The 21,387-nt window shown below is 34.6% G+C and overlaps 3 protein-coding genes across 3 annotated transcripts; 1 reads left to right on the top strand and 2 right to left on the bottom strand.

Annotated features, from left to right (window-relative positions):
- Positions 1–1,292: 1,292 nt before the first annotated feature.
- On the top strand, positions 1,293–4,198 carry LOC136347028 (uncharacterized). The gene has a single exon (XM_066296652.1). It carries the CDS (start codon positions 1,359–1,361, stop codon positions 3,573–3,575), a length of 2,217 nt encoding a protein of 738 aa, XP_066152749.1. The 5' UTR covers positions 1,293–1,358; the 3' UTR covers positions 3,576–4,198.
- Positions 4,199–9,837: 5,639 nt separating this feature from the next.
- LOC136345503 (odorant receptor 10-like) lies at positions 9,838–15,507 on the bottom strand. Its single transcript, XM_066293864.1, has 5 exons — positions 12,284–15,507; positions 12,132–12,231; positions 11,838–11,939; positions 11,588–11,743; positions 9,838–10,229 (listed from the first exon to the last, which is right to left on the bottom strand). The coding sequence occupies exons 1-5, from the start codon at positions 13,045–13,047 to the stop codon at positions 10,176–10,178; spliced, it is 1,176 nt and encodes a 391-aa protein (XP_066149961.1). The 5' UTR covers positions 13,048–15,507; the 3' UTR covers positions 9,838–10,175.
- Positions 15,508–15,644: 137 nt separating this feature from the next.
- LOC136345495 (uncharacterized) lies at positions 15,645–19,850 on the bottom strand. Its single transcript, XM_066293851.1, has 3 exons — positions 19,601–19,850; positions 19,301–19,431; positions 15,645–17,089 (listed from the first exon to the last, which is right to left on the bottom strand). Exons 1-3 carry the CDS (start codon positions 19,661–19,663, stop codon positions 15,724–15,726), a joined length of 1,560 nt encoding a protein of 519 aa, XP_066149948.1. The 5' UTR covers positions 19,664–19,850; the 3' UTR covers positions 15,645–15,723.
- Positions 19,851–21,387: the final 1,537 nt, after the last annotated feature.

Below are 21,387 nucleotides of genomic sequence, written 5' to 3'. Positions count from 1 at the left end.
CACTTCTCCTCTTACTTATTTCGTTACAATCTGCATGTATTCTGTGTCCAAGTTCTTCAACTGTGTCCACACTACCTTTGTGCAAGTGTTTCTAACATAATCCAATTTTTTTGCAAATACAGTTTTTCTATATGCAAGTAGTTTTCAATAACTGACATTTCCCTCACTATTTTAAAAGTAAGGTAAACTGATGATATCCAATGTGTTTTTTTTTCCTTAAAAACTGTTCTAATATTGAAGTTGTGTTTGAATTCATGAATGAAGATAACTTAGTTATATTTCTTCACACAATATTATCTATTTTCATTGCAAAGTTTCTGATTCCCAATGATTTAAAGAATTGTTTAAAATCGCAATTTTCATATTCGAAACGAATGGTTGACACCGGACAGATCTTAGTTCGTATTCTTTTTTGCACTTAATTGTGGTGAAAAATATAATATGTATTTCATTTGATCACTTAGATACGTTCAAAGATAAAATTCAAATGAGCCACGATAGTTTAAATATATCTTGTTATCGTTCTCGTTAAGAGGTCCATAAAACACCTATCTATATCATTGAATCTAAAAATATTAGCTATTTTGCACAAAGGAGCGGTATACTCTATAAACGTCAGAAAATTACCTTTCTAATATTTTATAAGTGTCTCAAGATCACATCATCAAGTAGACAGCAAATACTTGATTAATTGTTTAATTGAACATAAGAGGACACTCCCATATGTACCTGAACTAATATTAAAAAAAAGACAATATTCCATTATTTTTCAAATGTAGTCTCCTTTGACACTAGCACTCGTTTCCAGCAATATTCTATGGCTTTTATACCAAGTTTATGGTAAGAAGCTTCAAATAACTCAAAATATGCCTCAACCTTGGACTCCACCCTTTCATTGTTGGCAAATCTCTTTCCTCCGATCCATTTTTTCCAATTTGAAAATAAAAAATAACCTAAGAGAGCTAAATCTAGCGAAAACGGAGGTGAGGAGAAAGTTCCGCACCAAGTTCATTGATTTTGACCATGGCGATGATGGCAGTGTTAACTGGTGCGTTGTTTTGATGAACCAAGATATTTTTTTTTGCCAAACGCGGACGCTTTTTCCTAATTTCTTTTTTTAATTCTCAAAACAATTTTTAAGATACCGCTCTAAGAACGTCTTACCGTGTAATTTTACACAGATAAAGCATTATCGTTATTCAATAGAATTTATCTTATCACTCAAAACGCATTTAAGGAAATTGAAAAGCAACTAGTACCTACTGAAAGATTTCTGTGAGAAATACGTGAATGTCTTAATACAGTGATTTAGTTATTCCTGCTACTGACAAAAACATTTCCAGTGTATTAAATTCAGTATGAACTTTCTATTAGATAAACATTCAGAGAAATGCCTTAACAGTATATTGTGTGAACCCGGCAATGAAAATAATGTGAAGAATTTCCTTCAAAACTCTGAGCCTTATTATTTGATTGAGACTGATCATATTAGAGAGTACTCTAAAATAGTACATTCGATCCTGGAAACTATGGCAACACAATATAAATCTGATGAATACAAATTTTTGAATATAGACCAAGCCAATGTAGTTTTAGAGGCAACTTCACTACCCAAGTTGTTGGTGCTGATAATTTCTCAAGAAACAAATAATGAACCTTCAACTGTAAGAAACATAATCAATAAAGTGATTTTACATGATAAAAAAATTATAATCATACACAGAACGGTAGATAATTTGAAGGACTGTATTTTGCAGTTGAATGATCCCTTGGTAGATCGCCTGACAGCATTAAAGAGCAATCTAAAACAGAAATCTCAGGATTTCTTAGGTAAACTGCACAGTGAGGACATCTTGAAAGAAAAGATAACTGTCTTCTTGCAAAACTCCAACCATCAATTTATCATATGTAACTCAAGTGAAGTAACCGAAAAGGTACTAAAAATACAAGAAATTCTGACCGGTTTGCCCGACGAACTGAAACGCACCTATGGAAATAAATGTATGGTTCTTGACTGGGAAGATGTTGGTGAGTTAGAAATTGAGCTCCTACCCCATGCTCTTTCTGACTTGGTAATCTTAGTTTCCTTCAAAGAAGGACCTCCTGGCTTAGAAATATTAAAACAACTGTTATTGGAACACTACAAAATTAGACAAAAGAAGATAATCTTCGTTACTCCAAGTCAGACAATCAAAGATTACCTTTCGTCAAACCAAACATATTTCGATCAAGCTAGAGCAAATGAGCTCCAAAGTGTGCAACAGCTAAATAACATTTCGAATGATTATTTGAACACCCTTCCCATTGAAACTAATCAGAATTTCAATATGTCACAGTTTCTATCAAACAAAAACAGAAATTATGATGTGGTTGAAACCCCTTATGCTATTACTGCAGCTATAGCTATATGGAAAGATATCCAGAACCTAAGAGGCATGTTAAAAGGTCAATATTCCCTAAATAATTGTAAATTTCTCTACTGGAAGCAGGTTGAATATGTAAAAAATAATTTTGGATTAACATTCAAGCTTCCCAAGCTATTAGTGCTGATTTGTCAAACGCATCCTTCAAATACCGCAGTTAATTTACTGGAAGCTTTGATGTTTAAGGTCAGTTTTAGTAACAGAAAAAAGTTGATTTTCATTACTGAGGATGAACGTTTAACAGAAAGTTTGAACAGGATGCATATTAACATACAGGGAAACATACCTTTGGAGGTTAAAGAAGATCTTGAAGACCAACACCCCCCCAAGATGTCCAAATTTGATCTAAACTTACCAACCTTATCGAAAGCTGCTAAAAATGGAAACATAGAGATAGTAAATTTATATATCAAGAACGGAGCTAAAATCAATGTGGGCGCTCAAGGATCATCTATGAGACCAATCGAAGAAGCAGCCACGAACGGGCACTTTTATGTAGTTTTGTTATTTCTGAAACATGGAGCTGATTTCGATTGGGACGAGAACACAAATCCATTGCACAGAGCAGTAACCGGAGGACATGTGGATATTGTAACCATTCTATTAGAAAATGATGCAAACGTCAACGCCAAAGACAAAAATAAAGAAACTGCACTTCACCGTGCTGTTACAAAAGGCCAGCTTGAGATGGTGAAGACTCTAATAGGTTTTTTTGCAAACATTGAAGCTGTTGATTGCCACAATCAAACGCCTTTGCATAAAGCAGCTGAGCACAATCAAATTGAAATAGCTAACTTTTTGTTAAAATTAAATGCAAATCCTGATGCCAAAGACAACAGAGATCTAACCCCTCTTCATATAGCGATTGAAAAAGGACATGAGGTCATTGTTAACAATTTGATAGAACTTGGCGCTGACGTAAACTGCAAGACCACGGAGGCTGGTGGCTACACGAAAACACCGTTGCATATAGCAGCTAAATGTGGTTGGGATAAAATTGTGGAGCTTTTACTTAGATTTAATGCGAATATGCACAGTGAGACCAGCAACCATGAAACAGTCCTTCAGTTGGGAAGACAAAGTGGAAATCCTAATGTAGAGACAGTTTTAAATCGTTTCAAGAGGGATGCTGAACCAGTTAGGCCCCAATAGGAGCAATTTCGTGGAAAATAAATAATTTGATATTATATGTATATGCCACTTATTTTGTAATCGACAGGTACTCTAGGAATATATGATCGTAATTTCGGTTTGCTTTGGCAATATTCAACAACTATTAATGATCTAATGTATACCAAAATCATACAATCGTTAATATGTCTGCTCTTGAACTTTAATTGATGTGGCTTCATTACTCTTATTTTCGATTTAGGATTGCCTATCAATTGCGTTCAAGATAAGATACGCATCGGTAACATAAGGAATTACATCTGATGGAAACACCTGTATTCTACCATCTACAAAAAAAGTGTCTTCAATTTCCATGAATATTAATAAAATGTGTTGAATTTCTTGGAGATCAAAAAGCTTCATAACTTATTATACTTGTTTTAAATGTAATAATATACGTGTTAAAAGGATGAAAATACTTTTATTAACATATATATTCACAAACACTATTCCTATACTGACAACTTATCACTTTTTCTTGCGTGTGCAGATTAAAAGTATTTTTTGGGTTGCAAGATATTACACTTAGTTTTGATTATAGTAGATCATAGGAGAGCCAGCGATGTCGCAAGATTTGAACCCCTCAGACTTTTTTCTTGCGATTATGCAGGGTGTGGCGCGGGAGCAAATCGTTTATAGAACGAGTGATACTCGACCGTTTAGAATGGAAGAGTTGTGTTTCAACAAGCATTTCATTTTTTGGCTCACAACATTTTATTATTACCTTTTAGCGGTCACAATGAAGCCGTTGTGCACGTGACAATGAGTGACGAAAAACATTTTATTGAGTCGCCGAAAATCTTTGACAATTAAAGGAACAACCGTTGCAGAGTCCTAAACTCACAGTTTGGTGTGCGGTAGGACGATTTGGCGTTATCTGTATCTATTTTTTTCAATAAAACGGGGTTTTCGTTACAGTAACATCAGCACGTTAAATTAAGATGGCAACTACTTTTCTTTATCAATGAAACGGGGCAACGCCACACACTCCCAGGGCGTCAATGGCTGTTCTTCGCTCCTTATTTCCCAAACGTCTCATTTCCAGATTTGGTGACATTTTATGGCCTCCTCGGTCGCCTGATCTCTCCTTACGTGATTTTTTTGTGGGATTATCTGAAGGCACGTGCTTACAAGGGTGAGCCTCGTACATTAGAAGAATTAAAAGACGCAATCCGACCTCAAATCACCGAAATCAACGGAGACCTGCCGAAAGGGGTGGAAGCCAATTTTTTTCAGCGTTTTTAACATTGCGGCACTGAGAATGGACGGCACACATCAGCCGTATTTTTCGGTTCATGATTGCGAAATGCTATGTTTTCAAACGGGCTGTTATAATAAAAAGCAAATTATATATCAAAAACTAACAATTCTGTGGTTATTTCACAGGCGCTCGATTCCCATGCCGCACTCTGTACTATTCGTATACTGGTAAGTCGTCGCTTTGTTATGTGTGTGGATATTAAAAGTACATATTCTTTGCGTTGTAAGGTGTTACACCTAGTTTTGATTACAGTAGACGTGGACAACAGCAGGACCAGCAATGCCGCAAGACTTGAACTCCTCAGACTTTTTTCTCGGAATTATATTGAAGAAACAGTGTATCTACATAAAATCATTTCTCCTGAAGACATCTCTGCAGTGTTTTGACGATGTATTGTTATGTGATTTTAGAATTACATGAATAAAAGCCGTAACGTAAAGGATGGCGCTCTAGTTATGCTCTCTAGTTTGTAATGAATTTTATTAAACCTAATTAATGTTGTGACACCAGCCAGTGTTTTATACGTGGTCGACACCACGATGTTGATTTGTCACGATTCAGCCAACTCACTAATTCACTAACGACTCTATTTCACTAAGGGATTTCTATAAAATGAGAAAAAAGAAAATGGTACAGTTACTTAGGGCCAGCACTCCAAAAATCATTCTGCTCGTCCAAAGGCGTAAAACTACTTTTATGTTGAGGAGCTATCTGTATGTAATTAATTAATTGTTGAGGGCAATTGGAGTCAAACAGAACTTGAACTTTTGGTCGAAATTAATAATTTTCATACATTGATAAGAGTTTTAAGTACAAACAACACAATTGTTTTGTGCGTCAATAAGGATAAATAGGTATATAACATTAAGTTGGTTTTATTTCATTATCTGACGAGTTCGAACAAAGAGTTCCGCCTAAAGCTCCATTTCCGACTCTAAAGAAACTTGTAAACGTTTAACATTTTGCATGGTAGTTTTAGTCGAGCGGATTTCAGCCCACGCGGAACTTCTAAAGCAGACATACATATTTTCCCATTTGATTCAAAGAAGTGATGGTGATCTATTAGACTGCAAGAAACTCGGTTATGTTTCCGCCCGTTTACGGCGATGGGAACCTAAAAGTGTCTCTATGCCCAAATGAATCCTATCAATGACAATTTTATCGATCCCCGTAACGATATTTCCAGCCAACCTAATTGATGCCTTTTTTGTCAAATGAGTAAACATACCTTTCGTATGTAAAAAAAAGTCACAAGAGCATATTCACTGAAAAAAGGAAGGCCCCTCTTTCAAAAGATAACATCCCACCAAATCATCACCGAAAGGCATATTATCGAAAGCAACCTTTTTTCCAAACCAAAATGAAACCATTTTGTGTTAAAAGATATTTACCTGCTACGTGAGGACCTATAGGGATTATAATTGAAAAGGTTATTTGGCTTAGGTCAAAGTTTGATGTTTTTTGTGGGCGCCAAAGGGCTCTTGAGATGTAAAAGGGCAGCAATATCGGTTATCTCCGAAACCCCAACAAGTATCTTGTTATACATGTGCTGCTTTATATAAACGGTATAAATCCGACAAATTGCACAGGGGCGTAGGGTGGAATTTCCTTAACAATAAAAGGTTTTATGCTTGTCTAGTTCCTGCTTAAAATGTTAATCTTGACTGAATGTTGGAATTTATCTTGTGGGAGTTAGAGAATGGTCTGCAAGTACCATCCACCTATGTTTTTTTCACTTTCTTTTGCACTCTACTTGATACTGTAGATTGACTATTATATATATATTCTTTGAACACAGAACGGTATTTCTAGCAAATGCTCACAGTGAAGATTCTTGGATAAATTCTTGCCAACCTAACAAAGTTATAAAGCTATTGAGTGAAGTACATGAATAGGGAATAAGTTCGTATATATGCTCGGTAGAAAATTAATGGATTCTCATGGTAGTTTTAATGGCACCGCATTGTCGGCTCCGGGCGTATATCTATGCAAAGTCACAACTTTATTGCGAGCATCGGGAGAGTAACTTGGAAAATTTAATTTAGATCTATTGTACTCATCCACGTGCTGGAGTTAAATATGTAATTGAATTTAATAAACACAAATACGACTATGGCACCGGAAAATCACTTTGACTGATAATACCGTCGTAGGTACATTCCCTCTTGAGTGGAAGGCTTTGTGTTTAAATCTTAGATCTACTTCGGTCTTAATATGTGAGTTCTGAAATTCGACGGAAATGTTGTCTCTTGGAGGGATAAGAATAATGAATATCATGTAGTCATCTGACGATTTTATTTAGTGGATAATGAGGAGTACTTTTTCGCCTATGCAAGGTGGACTTTTTTTGTAACAAAACCTTAGCATTTTGTTAAAATAAAACGAATCATGTTATAAAAGTGAAAAGAGAATAATAAAAAAAAGTGAAGATAAGGCAGGTAAATAGGTAAAATTGGCAAACCAATCCGCGTTGCAGTTAATGCATTCGATCTATTTTTCACTACTTCGAATTCCATCTTTTCTTATTAACATTTTTTTATTTTGTAGGATTACACACCAAATACAGGCGTTCCAAAAAAATTCCAGAAATTGTTTTCTAATGTACAGAGTGACCCCAAAAATTGTAATGATATGCTTCACCATTAAAAAAAAAACAGTTTTTTGATATTTCTGGATATATCTTTAAATTTTTTATGTCAGTTTATATAAAGCGTTCCAGCTTTAAAATTCACCGTTTCCCGGTTATTCTGCAAAGTTTGAAAAATTTGACAGCTGCAAAATTTCACGAAAATTGGTATGGTACGCTAATTGCTGTGAATTTTGGAAACAGTCTTTTTGGGCCCAAAGAGGACCTAATAAAGTATTTTTAACTTGTTTTAATTAAGAAAAGTCCTGCACAACGGCCGAAATAGGCCTTCGAAGCTGCATGACTTCAAATCTCAATAACTTTCTTATTTCAAAGGGAACTTTATTGGTACAGAAGCTGAGAAAGTCTGACGCACTATTCCAGACGTGTATTCATACCAAAATTCGTGGCACACCCTAGCTATATATAGGTTAATTTGGTCAATACATCATTAAAATTAGCCCCAGCATTTTGCAATGTGGCTTATCCTCTTAGAGAATTTAGCAGGAAAGAAAGAAATCTGCCATAATAGATTCAACATTATCGACTTTCGGAACTTCTCCTTCTTTCTCTAGAAGGAACACAGGAACAAGACTTTAATTCCAATCACTCCAAAAATGTAACAGAATTATGACGGCATATCAACAATCCTTATCTACTGCATCTGTTAACTATGTCTGTCACCTTTTTGAGTGAACAGAATTAAAGAAATCTGATCGTCTGGTATCTATTGCGGTCTTCCTGCAGTTTTGTAATACCCAATTTGATAGTAAAGCATAATAACCGGGTCTTGTGTGGATAAAAATGAAATGTTGAAACAGTTTGGATAATGTCTGTCACTACTCGAATACCGCTCAATTGAATATTTGACAGAATCATATTTTGACAGAAAAGGAAAAGTGAAAACTAGATTCATGCCGTCCTCTCGCCCATGGCGGACTTCTAATTTCCGAGTTTGAGCCTAAGATCTAGACCTACTATCTAGTATAATCCTTTATATACTACTAGACTGGGCACATAATTTCGCATGCTTATACTTCCTTGATATCACGGTGGAGGCAAAACTGTTCAATTATTTCAATTCCGCAGACGAACTCTGTATTATTGGGATAAAGTGGCCGATTGGCGTTGTCGTTCCTACCTATAGATGTCGACAGGAGCTGTTACCTCGCAACTTAATCTCTTTACTGTTAATAAGGGGTGATCAATAAAAAACATGAAGTAGGCATTAAAATATCGGTAGCATGTCTTGGATCAATTCATCAGCTGTTATCTAGTATTTGTCAGATGCTTGATGATGAATAAGAAATGATTTCGCCCTACTTTTACGCTTCACCTCCTCCGAAGAAGTTTTTTTTGAATGAACACCTTGTAGAAAATCGTTTCTACAGAAACCCTATCAAATATAATAATAATTAATGTGACGTAATTTTTATGCACGTCACAGGCTTCATATCAGCAGTGATGCCACATCTTTTCAAAATTAATATGGAGCAATAATTTGTCAGGTATTGGTGTAATCCTATCACTATTTAAGAGTATTTCATTTATATTTTGCGTCAACGAATTAAGCGGCAACCGCGGAAAAATGTAGGGTTATGTTAAGACGTTCAAATATATGTTCATTCTTTTTTAGCATATTTAATTTATATCACTTGTCATTTTCGGTAAGGTGACTGTCAATCATTACACTTTTTGACGTAAATAAAAAGTTACGTCATTTGACCATAATAGTTTGTCGGTTTGTGTTTAAGCTATCATTGAAGGCAACGAAGAATTTTAAGCTGAAATTCATCTGGAGCTATTAAAATTTAGATTGCGTTTTTTGAATGATGATTGAAGGTATTTTTTCAAATCATAAATAAGAGATTTTTTTGTCAAAATATCAATATACAGGGTTGTCCTGTTGCCTTGGTTCACTATTGCTATGTCCTTAACCGTTAGAGCTAGGACGTCAGTTAAATCAGGCAAAAGTTGTTAAATTTAAGAGTTATTTTGAAATATACAAATTACATTTTCAAATTTTATTTGGTTCAAAAAGTATGATGAAAAATTCGAAATTTGAAAAAACGGTTCTTCCAAAGTCAATACAATAATACCGATTCTACAAACAAATTAAAGCCGAAATATTACAAATCTCTTGAGGCTTATCTTAATACATTTTCCTCTTGCTGTTTGCATTATATCAAATTAGCTGGACTGATGAGAAAGCTCTGATCTCCCTCATTCGTCGCATGGTCAAGTGCGTAAAGAAGTAAAATTGCTTTTTCGTATGTTAAAAAATATCAAACCCACCATTTTCTACTTTTTTGCAAGACAGTATGCTTAAATATTCCGGGGAAAAACATATATAGTGCTATTTCTTTGGTTTTTTATTTTTTCGTATATCCCGGTAACACTTGAGAAGTTTCTTAATCTCTAAAATATATTTGGTTGACAATTTTGCCTAATAGATACTGTGGTTCTTATAATTTTCGAGACCAGAATGATGTACAGGAAACAATAAAAAAAAAATAAGAAGGAATCAATTCAAAACATGTAAATATTAAAACACGTAAATGTAAATACATTTCTGGTTTGATTTGTATGGTGAGTGAACTATAGAGCTGTCAATTGAAGAATAAAGATGAAGACCGGGATTAACTATACTTAGTACTGCCTTTGAATGTTCCTTGCATCTTGCATATGGTATGTATTAATAATCTGTTCTTTTCATAACGGTAATGAAGGAATATGCTGACTTGATAACCTAAAATTTTAGCGAAATCAACAATAAGCAACGATTAGAAAAATACAAAGAGTTTAAGTGTTCCGAGTGTTGCAATTTAATGTGCCACTGTGTTCAAAAAATAAGATGAATATATTTATAAAATAAAAAACCTTCATTTATTCTTTTAATTAAATTTCATCGCTTCTAAAGTACTCCCCGTCCGAGACAATATACTTATGCCATCGTTTTTTCCAATCCTCGAAACAGTCAGAAAAGTGTTTTTTCAGGATGGCCTTCACTACTTTCTTCGTTTTGGCTTTTTTCTCCTCATTCCATCTGAAAGGGCATTTCCGGAACGATATTTTGAGCTTGTTGAAAATCCAATGCTGCTAAATTAGTGGAATACAATGCATGTAGAACGACATGATTACGATTGATGTATGATGGATACGATTCGAGTTTTTGGCAAAATGTTCTTGGAGGATCAATGCAGTGGGGAACGGTGCGTTATCGTGATGAAAAAACCAAGAATTGTCCGCCGTCAATTCTTGTCAAATAATATTTCTCGTCAACAGTTTGGCTTGGCGGAAAAGAAATCACGATGCATATGCACAACACCGTGAAAATCGAAGAAAACTGTCAACATGACCTTAATATTTAAACGATTTTGACGGTGTGTTTTCGGTCTTGGTTCATGTTTTGCACTATATTGTCTCCATTGATCGGTTGTTTTTCGGTCGTATGAATAGATCAAAGTACAATCTCCCGTAATGATGCGTTTCATGATGTGCTGATGGTCATATCACTATTTGACAGATTTCAATACGACGCTTTTTTTCTAAAAAATATAATTTTTTTGAAACCAATTCAGATTTGAGGAGTTTGTGACATAAAACATCTTCTAAAATGCTTAAGGTCGATCCAAAGGAAATGTCCCTAGCGTATGTAAAATTTCTAATTGTCAACCGACGATTTTGGAGCACCATATCTTTGATTCCCTTGATGCTCGTCCGGAGCATGATTCCCCTTGAACTCCTTTTCGGTCTTTTTTAAAGCCTTTTTGCTACATGTAAATATTTTTTGCGGCATTGTCATATCACCAAAGGCCTTCTCTGACATTTTCTGCGTTTCCGCGGCAGAACAATCATTCCGCAAACAAAATTTAATGTAAAATATTTGCTCAACAAAATCAGAGATAATAAAAACGTAACGATTGAATATATTGGCGTGACATTTTGCATAGATGTTCCAGACAGGGCTACCAATCTTAAGAAAAAAAAACAATTTCAAGTTACCTGCGCAGTTTAAATGAAAAATTTCCCTTATTCTTCGATCACAGCAGTAGGTACCTATCCAGCTATTCAACCCCAAATAATATAATTGGACTTTTTACTTACTGCTATGGCAGCATATGTAGTTAATGGCAAAAATGGTCCGATGTTCAAGGCCAAAGGCCTTTGTGCTCGCAAAATAATCAATCGTAAAATGGTCTTAACTTCTATACTTTTGTTAACCCATGAAGATTCATATACTGAATCAGAAACAGCCATGCTCTACGGGATTTTCTTTGAAATCTCAACTGAACATCATATATTTATGATCAAAGTAATGCAAAGTTCGATTTGTGATTGAAAATTGGGAACTTACTTCTAAATAAATCTCGTTTCCATACCAAGCTAATAGATTAAGTTGAGAAAATAACACCACTAAATAACAGGCACAAAACATTCCGTCTGAAAGAGTGCGTGCCTAAAAGTAAAAAATGAAAAGTTTCAATGTTTTCAAAGTTTAACAAATTAATAATTATCAATAATATTTTTAAATCTCATCGCTAATGAAGAACAAATTGTTTTAAAGGATTTTCTATCGGAATAACATTCAGGCCACTGTGAAAAGCTCTTCTAATATTTGTCATTTAACAAACAAAAATCATGTACTTACAGAAATAGCCTGAAAGGCTACAGTGGCAATATTAATCGAGCTTAATGAAAATTCTAACAATAATAGCGGTTCCATTGCCTCATTAAGGGCTCGAACCAACCTATAAAATGAACAATGTTTGATTATTTCTTTGCGGTAGCTAAACATCTTACATTATCACTGATTGGTGACATTTGGTCAACCATATGGTATGCTCGAGGTCACTGCGATCGCCGCCCTTAAAATAATCAAAATTCTTAAATTTGTGTTGCAGCGACTTAAGCTGAGCTTTCACGAACAATATTACCGATATGTTAAATATCTGGGACATGCAAAAATACATGGAAGCAATTAAAACAAATAGTCCCTGGATTAGCAGAGATAGAAAATAATGTGCTTGTTGATCGAAAGGAAAATGGGCTAGAAGCATCATGGGTCTTCCCGTCACCGACGTGTCATTGAGTGTTACACTACCAATTACGGTGCCCCCCACAAGCACGAAGGTTGTAGTTTCAGTCAGCAAGACAACTCCAATTGCAAATCTATCGATGTACTTCACTAAACGAACTTTAATAGTGAACAATTCCTTTGAATCTTGAAGCACAGCATTCTCCTCATTCTTGATTATGAGCTCAAGAATCTTCGTAACTTTTTTTCCCTGGAAGGTATAGCCTTTGATAGCAACCAGTGTAACTGAGATTGTTATTCTTGCGTTATCCGTTATTTCCTTGACATCGTGATCGAGCAGGAAAAAAAATTCCAGACACATTAAAAAGCACACAGAATAGAAGAAAACGTGCAGGAAAAGGCTGTAGCAGTGATAGATTTTTTGAACATTACTACTGGTGAAATACGGCAACTGCCAAATACCGCACACGATCATGAGATATCTTAAATTTCGCAAAAATGATGTGCCTATCATGGTTGTTACACTCATCTGGCAAGTGAGACTTATCACACTGCCACGTATGTTACTATGACGCCGTTAGTGGGCATTTTAGCTCGGTGTTTAATTCTTAATGGGTAGAAAAGTTAGTAAAAAATTATTAATGAGGTAAGTTGTTTTATTTAATGGATGCTATGAATTTAGAAGTTGTATCAAGAGGTGGAAAGAAATTAATTATAAATTAAGTTTGAGAAACGTAGCTATAGTCAATAAGTAGTGTAAAAAATTTATACATATACCCATTCGCTCATTTATGAAGCAGCTAATTAAAAGTTTAAAGTAACCGCATTTCCAAAAAAATATTTTTTTGGAATTATTACAATATATTATGTATATATGTATGTATTTTCAATGCATTTTGTTTATGTCCTTTTTTAAGACTATTTTGTTTTTTGTAGGGTTCGTATGTGGAGCAACCAATATGTTTATTTATGCTATTATGTAATATCGACTTTACTACTCAGAATATTAACCAATAATATTTCAAAATGCCCAGACGTATCCATTTCTCACATCATTTAAAAGGAAAAAAATTAATTACTAAAAAGCAGTGTAAAATTGCAACAAATTTAAATTCAAATAAATCAATAATATCAAGGGTGATTTTTAATTTTAAAAATAGAGGAACGTTAGATGAATTTTCGAAATGTGGCTGACAACGAAAAACTGCCCAAGGAATGGACAGAAGAGTTAAACTATCATCAATCCAGAATCCGTTCAAGAGCATATGACAAGAGTTATCTGTTTCGGTATCACTGAGTATCATAAAACGAAGATTAAGAAGTGCTGGTTTTATGGGAGAAAATCCACAAAAAAGCCTTCCGTTTCGAAGAAAAATGGAAAGGCTAAACTGCTTTTTGCAGAAGAGCATGTGAATTAGTCATATGAAAAAATCAAACAATATCCTTTTCTCCGATCCAAGTCAATTTAAACTGTTCAAGTCGGATGAAATTTTTTGAGTCAGAAAACTAATTAATGAATTATTAAAATCGAAATATGCTAAATCAACGGTTAGACATGGAGATCGGGGTCTTATAATTTGGGGGTGCTTCGCATGGTAAAAATTGATGATATTGCGGATCAATATGTTGTTGAAAATATTCTGGAAAAACACATGCTGCACTGGGCAGAAGAAAATATGCACCTTCGGTGGACGTTCCAACACGACAACGATCCGAAGCATACCTTCAAATTAATTAAAGAGTGGTTAATCATATATAACGATGATGTGATGATCTGGCCAGCTGACAGCTCCGACCTGAACCCCATGGAGAACCTTTGGAATGAAATTGACAGAAGAATTAATGAGAAGAAAATGGCGAAATTGTTGACAGATATTCAAAATATCTTGATATCTGAAAATTACATTGAAAATGATTAAAGACTATGAACAACAGATGTTGGGAAATAACTAAAAATAAGGGATAAGCTAGTAGATACTAAATGAAAGATTTAATTTTCAAGGGAAATATAAGAATCGTTTTAGTTGCTCTACTTTTGACCCGTATTTTTTTAATTTACAGTTTTAAAACATTTAAAAAATAAACGCTTACATTAATATATTTATTCTTCATTGGAAATAATAATTACTGTAATGTATTATATCAAATTCATGTTGTTATAGAAAAAAAAACGAATTTCAAAAGTTGCTCTACATATGAATGATAGTGTGTATGTTCTGCCTCCGTATATTCAATATCTCTGAGAATACTAGAGCAAAATGCGTTATTTGTAGAAAATGCGGCTGAGTAAATTTCAAAATTAAAACAAACTGTAAAAGATTATCTGTAAAACTGTAATTCCTCAAAGCTTCGTTTTTTTAAATTATCGTGATTCCGTTTTTGCTTTCATATTAAACTTCTGGTCTGGTGTTAATGTCAATGATTTCACTATAAACCATGAATGGCAGCGTTGGGATCTACATGGTGTGTTTTGTAAAAAAAAATCTTCATGACCACAGAAGCAAGTAGAATCGATTTCTCAGTTCGTCTTTTTCTTATGCTCTTTAAGCCTATTGGTTCTATTCAAATAAGTGATAACGCTGTTGATATTATTAAAGAGCTAATTTTTACACAGTTTCATGAACTTTCAAGCGGAAAGAAAAGATGAAGTTTAGCAAACGGGGGACCCATATTTCTATTAATTAATTTTATCAGTCCCGACTGTGTACAAAGCAGTCACGTACACTGTGGGACTGCGTCCTTTCCAGGCTCCCACATCTTCGTCCGCACATGCAGATATAACCTGAAAAGAATGAAAAAAAAACCGCTGTAGGCATCAGTTCTGCCATTTTGCGAATGTACCCAAAATATTTCCGTATGTTTGAAATTCATTCTGGATGCCACGGTAGCTTTGTCATGAATACCTGCCGCGGTTTGTTTATCCAGATGAGTGGACATGTTAAGGCACATAACATAATCTACCGTAAATAATATTGAATAATATCGGAAAAGATTTTTTGCTCAAATAGTGCAGCTTTTTTATTCAAGTATTAATTAATAGCTTGTAAGTACAGGAATACTATAATTTAATTTAAAAATTTGAGAAGAAACTGTTTCATTTGAAATAATCTTTAAAAAACAAAACGCTTTATTTTGAACATCTATTCCAAAGGTAAGAAACATTTTTCTAATATTTATTATGCTTATTATCGAAATATTAAGTAAATTATTGAACTGGCGGTGAATAGAAGTAGTCACTTCTCTTACAGCAGTCATTTACAGATCGAACTATTAAATCATTCTCTCTCTGGATTTTCTGATACTGTTCATGTACCAAGACAATCTGCTTGTCCAATCTTTGCCGTGTTTCATCAGATATTTGCTCTATTAAACTTATTCTTGGATTGAAATCATCAATTTCCTTATGGATGTGATGAATATGTTCATCAACCTCAATAATACGATTTTCAGTTTCTTGAGAGACATTCTTCAAATTTCCAAACGTGGCCTCCAGGTCTTCAACGTGCCGTTTCACTTTCTTTATTTCTTCCTTCAACTCTTCTGTCAAGTGCTCAAAACTGGACTTGGTGAGGTCGCTTTGAACCTCCAAGGACTTAATAGCAATTTGAATCTGGTTTAGTGCTTCGTCAATTTTTGGACCTTTTGTGTCTAACACATCAACACGTTGCACCAAAGTCTTGTGATCGTTCTCTTGAGCGGATAAACCGTTAGAAAACTCCTGCCTGCTATCAGAAAGGTCTTCATTTAACTGGTAAATGCTTTTATTATGCATTAAGTCTCTGTTTTTAATTTCGGTTTTTACTCCATTGATTTCTTCATTTAACATTAAAGCTATGTCCTGTCCTCGGTTCTTGTTGTCTTGAACGCTCAATTTAAGATCATTCAGCTCTTTATCAATCAACGCTTTATCGCCCAATTGAGCTTTCTGTAGATTTTCGATAATGGTTAACAGGTGCGCATACTGAGCACTAGCTTCCAATTCATTATCCTTAATTTTGCTAATAACATGTCCATAAGCATGAATATTGATCCAGTCTATGTAAGGTGCTATATTCAAAACAAAGTCGTTTTGGCTACAGTCTTGGGAAGGCCACTTGCAATTAGGAGTAGCAGTTTGGAACCCTATGACCTTCCCCTTGAAAGTAACAGGATTTCCTAGCAAATTCAAGTGTCCTTTCTGAAACCACCTTACGCAAGACTCTTGATTTCTGAAGAACTGCTGACCAAACATGTTCGCACATGTGTCTTGATTCCTCAAGCGAGCCTCAGTTTCTTTCAGCTTTGTGTTGGTGGTTAACTTCCAACCTACAATTTTCACTGTGTTACCATCCAATTGTAAACTGTCTTCTGGATCGAGCAGCTTTGCAGGATACACATTTTCAGTAAGATTAGCAGGATGAGGTAGCTTTATTATTGCCATGTTGTTCAAATGACGGTGCGGTTGCGTTTTATAGTAATCCTCATGGAGGGTGATTTCGGTGGAGACGAAGATCTGACCATTAGGGTCCAATCGGTTCTCAGCGAAGTAGGGGTACTTTTCGAAGCCCAGAAGCACTACAACTTTGGGAACACTAAAACAGATGGAAAATATGGATTTCTACATGGCACAAAAGCCTCAAAGTATGGGAAAATTACGTTTTTGGACTCAAAGTGACGAAGGGATTGATGGTCAGAGAGAGTGAAAATTCTAGTTTTGCCATAGAAGGTCTACCCAAAACGCAAAGTTTTCATGGTTATAGGTATCGGAAAAAATCAATTGACTTGCAACGTTTGCCAAGCTCTATTCGTTTAATTTAATACTGAGTAACAAGTAATGGATAACACGGGATTACACCATGAACATAATAGAATTGAATAATAGACTTATTTTCACACTTTACGCTAATTAGCATTATGTATCAGGAAACGAACAGCTAATTAGGCAATAAAATAATATTTTGTTTTCAATAACATGGAAGGCGTTAATTTGGACTAGTCAATGGTTAGCCGAGTGGAACAGTATTAAGAATTTTTTTCTTCCATGTGGAAGGTAACTGATTTGTGCCGATACCATTAATACGTTAACAGATGGAAGTGCCAGGGTCAATATAAAAGATGAAAATTATGAATCACTAACGTACTCAAGAAGTACATGCTACTGCATGTCTAATCACTTCTAATGAAATGAAGGATGTCTATAATAAGAAAAGGATATTTAAATTTTACAGTTAATGAAATTTTTTCATTTCATTTTACTCAATTCAATTGCAACGATTTATAGGTAAAGTTTGTGTTGTCCACCTTATTTTTACTAATTCTTCGCAAAAAACCGGTTACAGATACATAATAAATGCAGGCGACAAAAACGCTTCTAACTTGCAAAATAAATTTAAATTCCATGAAGTGAGTCAGTAGCGTATCAGAAAAAAGTTCAGGGTGATGCTAGGAGGCCTGATCTCAGGAAGATACAAATACAGTGTCTGCAAGGTACAAGAAAAAGCACAGAACATATTAATATGAAACAAACATAGGAAGATGCATTAATTAGTGCAATAAAATGTCCCATTTTTGTGTTCCGCCTATTTTCTTTATCATTATATACATTTTATTATTTACAACGCGGTAGGTAGCTCATGTAAATTGGGTGTAGAATATATTTTGCTATTCAGAGATGGGCAAAAAAATTGAATGTTCCGAGCACTACCACTTTGCAAATTAAAGTAAATTTGTTATTCTTAAATACACACAATACAGAAAATATTCATAGGGATCAAAAGTCTTGCACAAATTCATGAAAAATTGGAGCAAATATTTTTCATTAAAATCCTGGAACGCGTAAAAAATGTTCTATGATTTGTACTTACGTAGTAGATAAATGCAATTTTGATTTTTTCTTATGGAACCCCATGTATATCATCACGTTTTTGATTTTTTTTTAAATTCTGAACATATTACATTCCGAAGGGGGCAATTAGAGTGGACTGCTGATTCGCCTGACTTCACCTGTATAGAGTTTTTTTATGGGGTTATCTGAAACATCGCGCGTATTTAAATAAGCCCAACAATATAAAAGCGTTAGCTTGTTGTAGTTTGCATTGTTATTTTTTAAGTATTAATAGTTCTATCGTTGCTTCTGTTTTTTTGTAATTTTTTTAGAAAACTGTTGAATTTGGGCATGGGTATGTTACATGAAATGTGTTCAGATTTTCTCATAGGACTCACAAACATCATAATATATACGTGTGGTTCCATAAGAAAAAAATTCAAAAATACTTTTACCTACTACATTGGTAGCCCTGCGTTCATGTCTTTTACGTCGCAAAATGCACAACTAAAAACGATACTTTACGTGTTCCAGTATTTTAAAGAAAAATTCTTCCTTCAAATTTTAACGAATTTATGCAGGACTTTTGGTTTTCCATGTATACAGGGTGTTTCAGGACTGTGAGATCAAACTTCTAGGAAACGTTCAGTTCAACAATAAAAGACATCTTAGTATAGCACGACATTTTAAACAATTTTTGCAGTGTTATTTTGTACAAATAAATTGAAATTAAACGTATTAAAACACGATAAAGCACATTTTTGCACATAACTGTCTAAAAGCATCATAAGACCGCAGCGATTTAGGGACACATTTGCTGATACAGGTTTAAGAACCTGTATCAGCAATGTAAAAAAATTATTCAATTGAGCAATCTCTAGAATTTTGATCCCATAATTCTAAAACACCCTTTATATTATTCGTCATCGGGCATATAGCGCTGAATGTGACTTAAAAAATTATTGGTTTCATTACTCACTCGCAAACGCAGGATGCTGGAGCTAGCACATGATGAGCACTAATCAGGATTCCACTACAGTAATCTAATCCTTTGAGGGTGACTACATATGGATGTTCCTTCGGAGAGGTGTCTGGCAGAGACAGTATTTCCTGTTAATTGTCACTTCAAATTCGTGGACAATTGTATTACCGATTATATAATATAAAGATATTAAAAATGCATGATTTTCTGTAGACAAATCACTTAACACCGTGAGTTTTTGATTGAGTGATGAGATTGGAAAAAATATATATGAAATATTAGCTTGAATATACGTACCTTGTGACTGTTACATCCAACAATTAAACACAATACAAAACCTAAGAAAATTTTAAGTGGCATGTCTAAAGCGATGTTGATGGTGTCGACTAATAATAATTAACTCGTCCACAGAACCGAACTTGTGGCAATTATTGTTATTTATGCTTATTTCCGGGCTGAGGCTCAAGAGTATATACGAAGATCGATAGGATTCACTAGTGTTAATCATTCTTCATAGAAATTCCAATGTAAAATAATCAGTTTGGTTTTTACGGGTCGTGACATTTTGCTCGTCATTTGATGATGTTGCCCGTAATATCTGTGGACATGGACATGCAGGCAATTCATTAATGTTATTTTTTGCATTAATTGTGACTAATATTACCATTAATAATTTGATAAGCAAAATAATAAGACCGGTTTTGGATTAAGTTTGTATTAAAAGAGATCTCAGCACTTTATATGCTTAATTCCGTTGCCAACGTCATTTTGAAAAGGGTAAATTTTCGTTAACTAGAAATAATACAGATTTTGGTACATGTAACTAAAACATGTTAATTTCGATAATAATTTCCAACAAAACATCACGAAATGTCAACAGTAAGCCAATTATACAAAGGGCCTTTCGCAGATCTGCAAGCATGAAGCAGAGTCGGATTTCCGCTGTGATATCCTGATTACATGTCTCGGTTGGGCAACCTTTTTTAGTTTCATTTCTTTCTATACAGCCCATAGTCATAAGAAAAATAGTACACATAACCTCAAGAAAATTTCTGAAGAGACGCGTATTACTACTACCCTCGCTTGCGACTCGCGCGCAAATTTCACGCTCGTGCGTTAAGGGCTACTTTCGCCGCTGGTTACGAGATTAACGAGCATTCAACAGATGAACCTACAAGCAAAGTTGATAAAGGTGAAATGTAAAGTCGCGATACCATATTTAAAACCATCTGCCTTAAGACCCATTTTGCAACGAGAGAAAGACCGCCACGATTATCTATGAAGATCAAACTGAAACGAGACTGGAATTACCTAAACCAAGCGTGAATTTGAAAACATTTAGCTTAATTTTTAATTAAGCATTGATGTCACAAAAAACAGGTTTACGACGAGGAAGGTAATATCGTTACTTTAAAAGTTAAAAAAAAAAAATTATGACTTCACTCGTGTTGAAATTTAAATAATAACTACTGAGAAACGTTAGGAAAAAGTCCTGTTTTAAGTGAATCATTGGGAATTCATAGATTCCTTAATGCTTATGTAAAAATGGCTCTGTAGATTTGCCACTAGTGAAGATAAGTAATTAACGATTTTATTAGCTCCAATTGAAAATATTGTGACGTCGATGCAGAATTTTTCCGAAATGTTATACAGGGTGCGACGCGGGAACCAAGCGTTTTTAAAACGAGCAGCACTCGACCGTTTACAATGGATGGGTTGTGCTTCAACAGGCATTTAATTCTTTGCAGCACAGCACATGTTAGATGTAATTTTCTGTTCAAGATTATAAAACGCTATCTTTTCGAGCATGCTGTTATAATAAAAACAAATTATATGTCCAAAACTAACGATTCTATGATTGTTTCAAAAACACTCGATTCCTGTGCCGCACCCTGTACTATAAGGAAAAGGAAGGTGTGGCTGCATTTGAAATGAAAGCGTTATATAGTATTATGAGTACACGAACTGCGCCCGATTTTTCCTTTTACTGACTTTAGCAACGCTTTAAAATTTTTTTATTGGATATTCCGTATCTATCTATTTACCATTCAGGTACTCAGTAAACAACTAACTGCCAGTTTAAC

This window comes from Euwallacea fornicatus, chromosome 2 (assembly GCF_040115645.1).
Source record: "Euwallacea fornicatus isolate EFF26 chromosome 2, ASM4011564v1, whole genome shotgun sequence".
Classification (NCBI taxonomy): Eukaryota; Metazoa; Arthropoda; class Insecta; order Coleoptera; family Curculionidae; genus Euwallacea; species Euwallacea fornicatus.
Note: the sequence above shows the minus strand (reverse complement) of the source record. Positions and strands in the feature narration are given on the sequence as shown.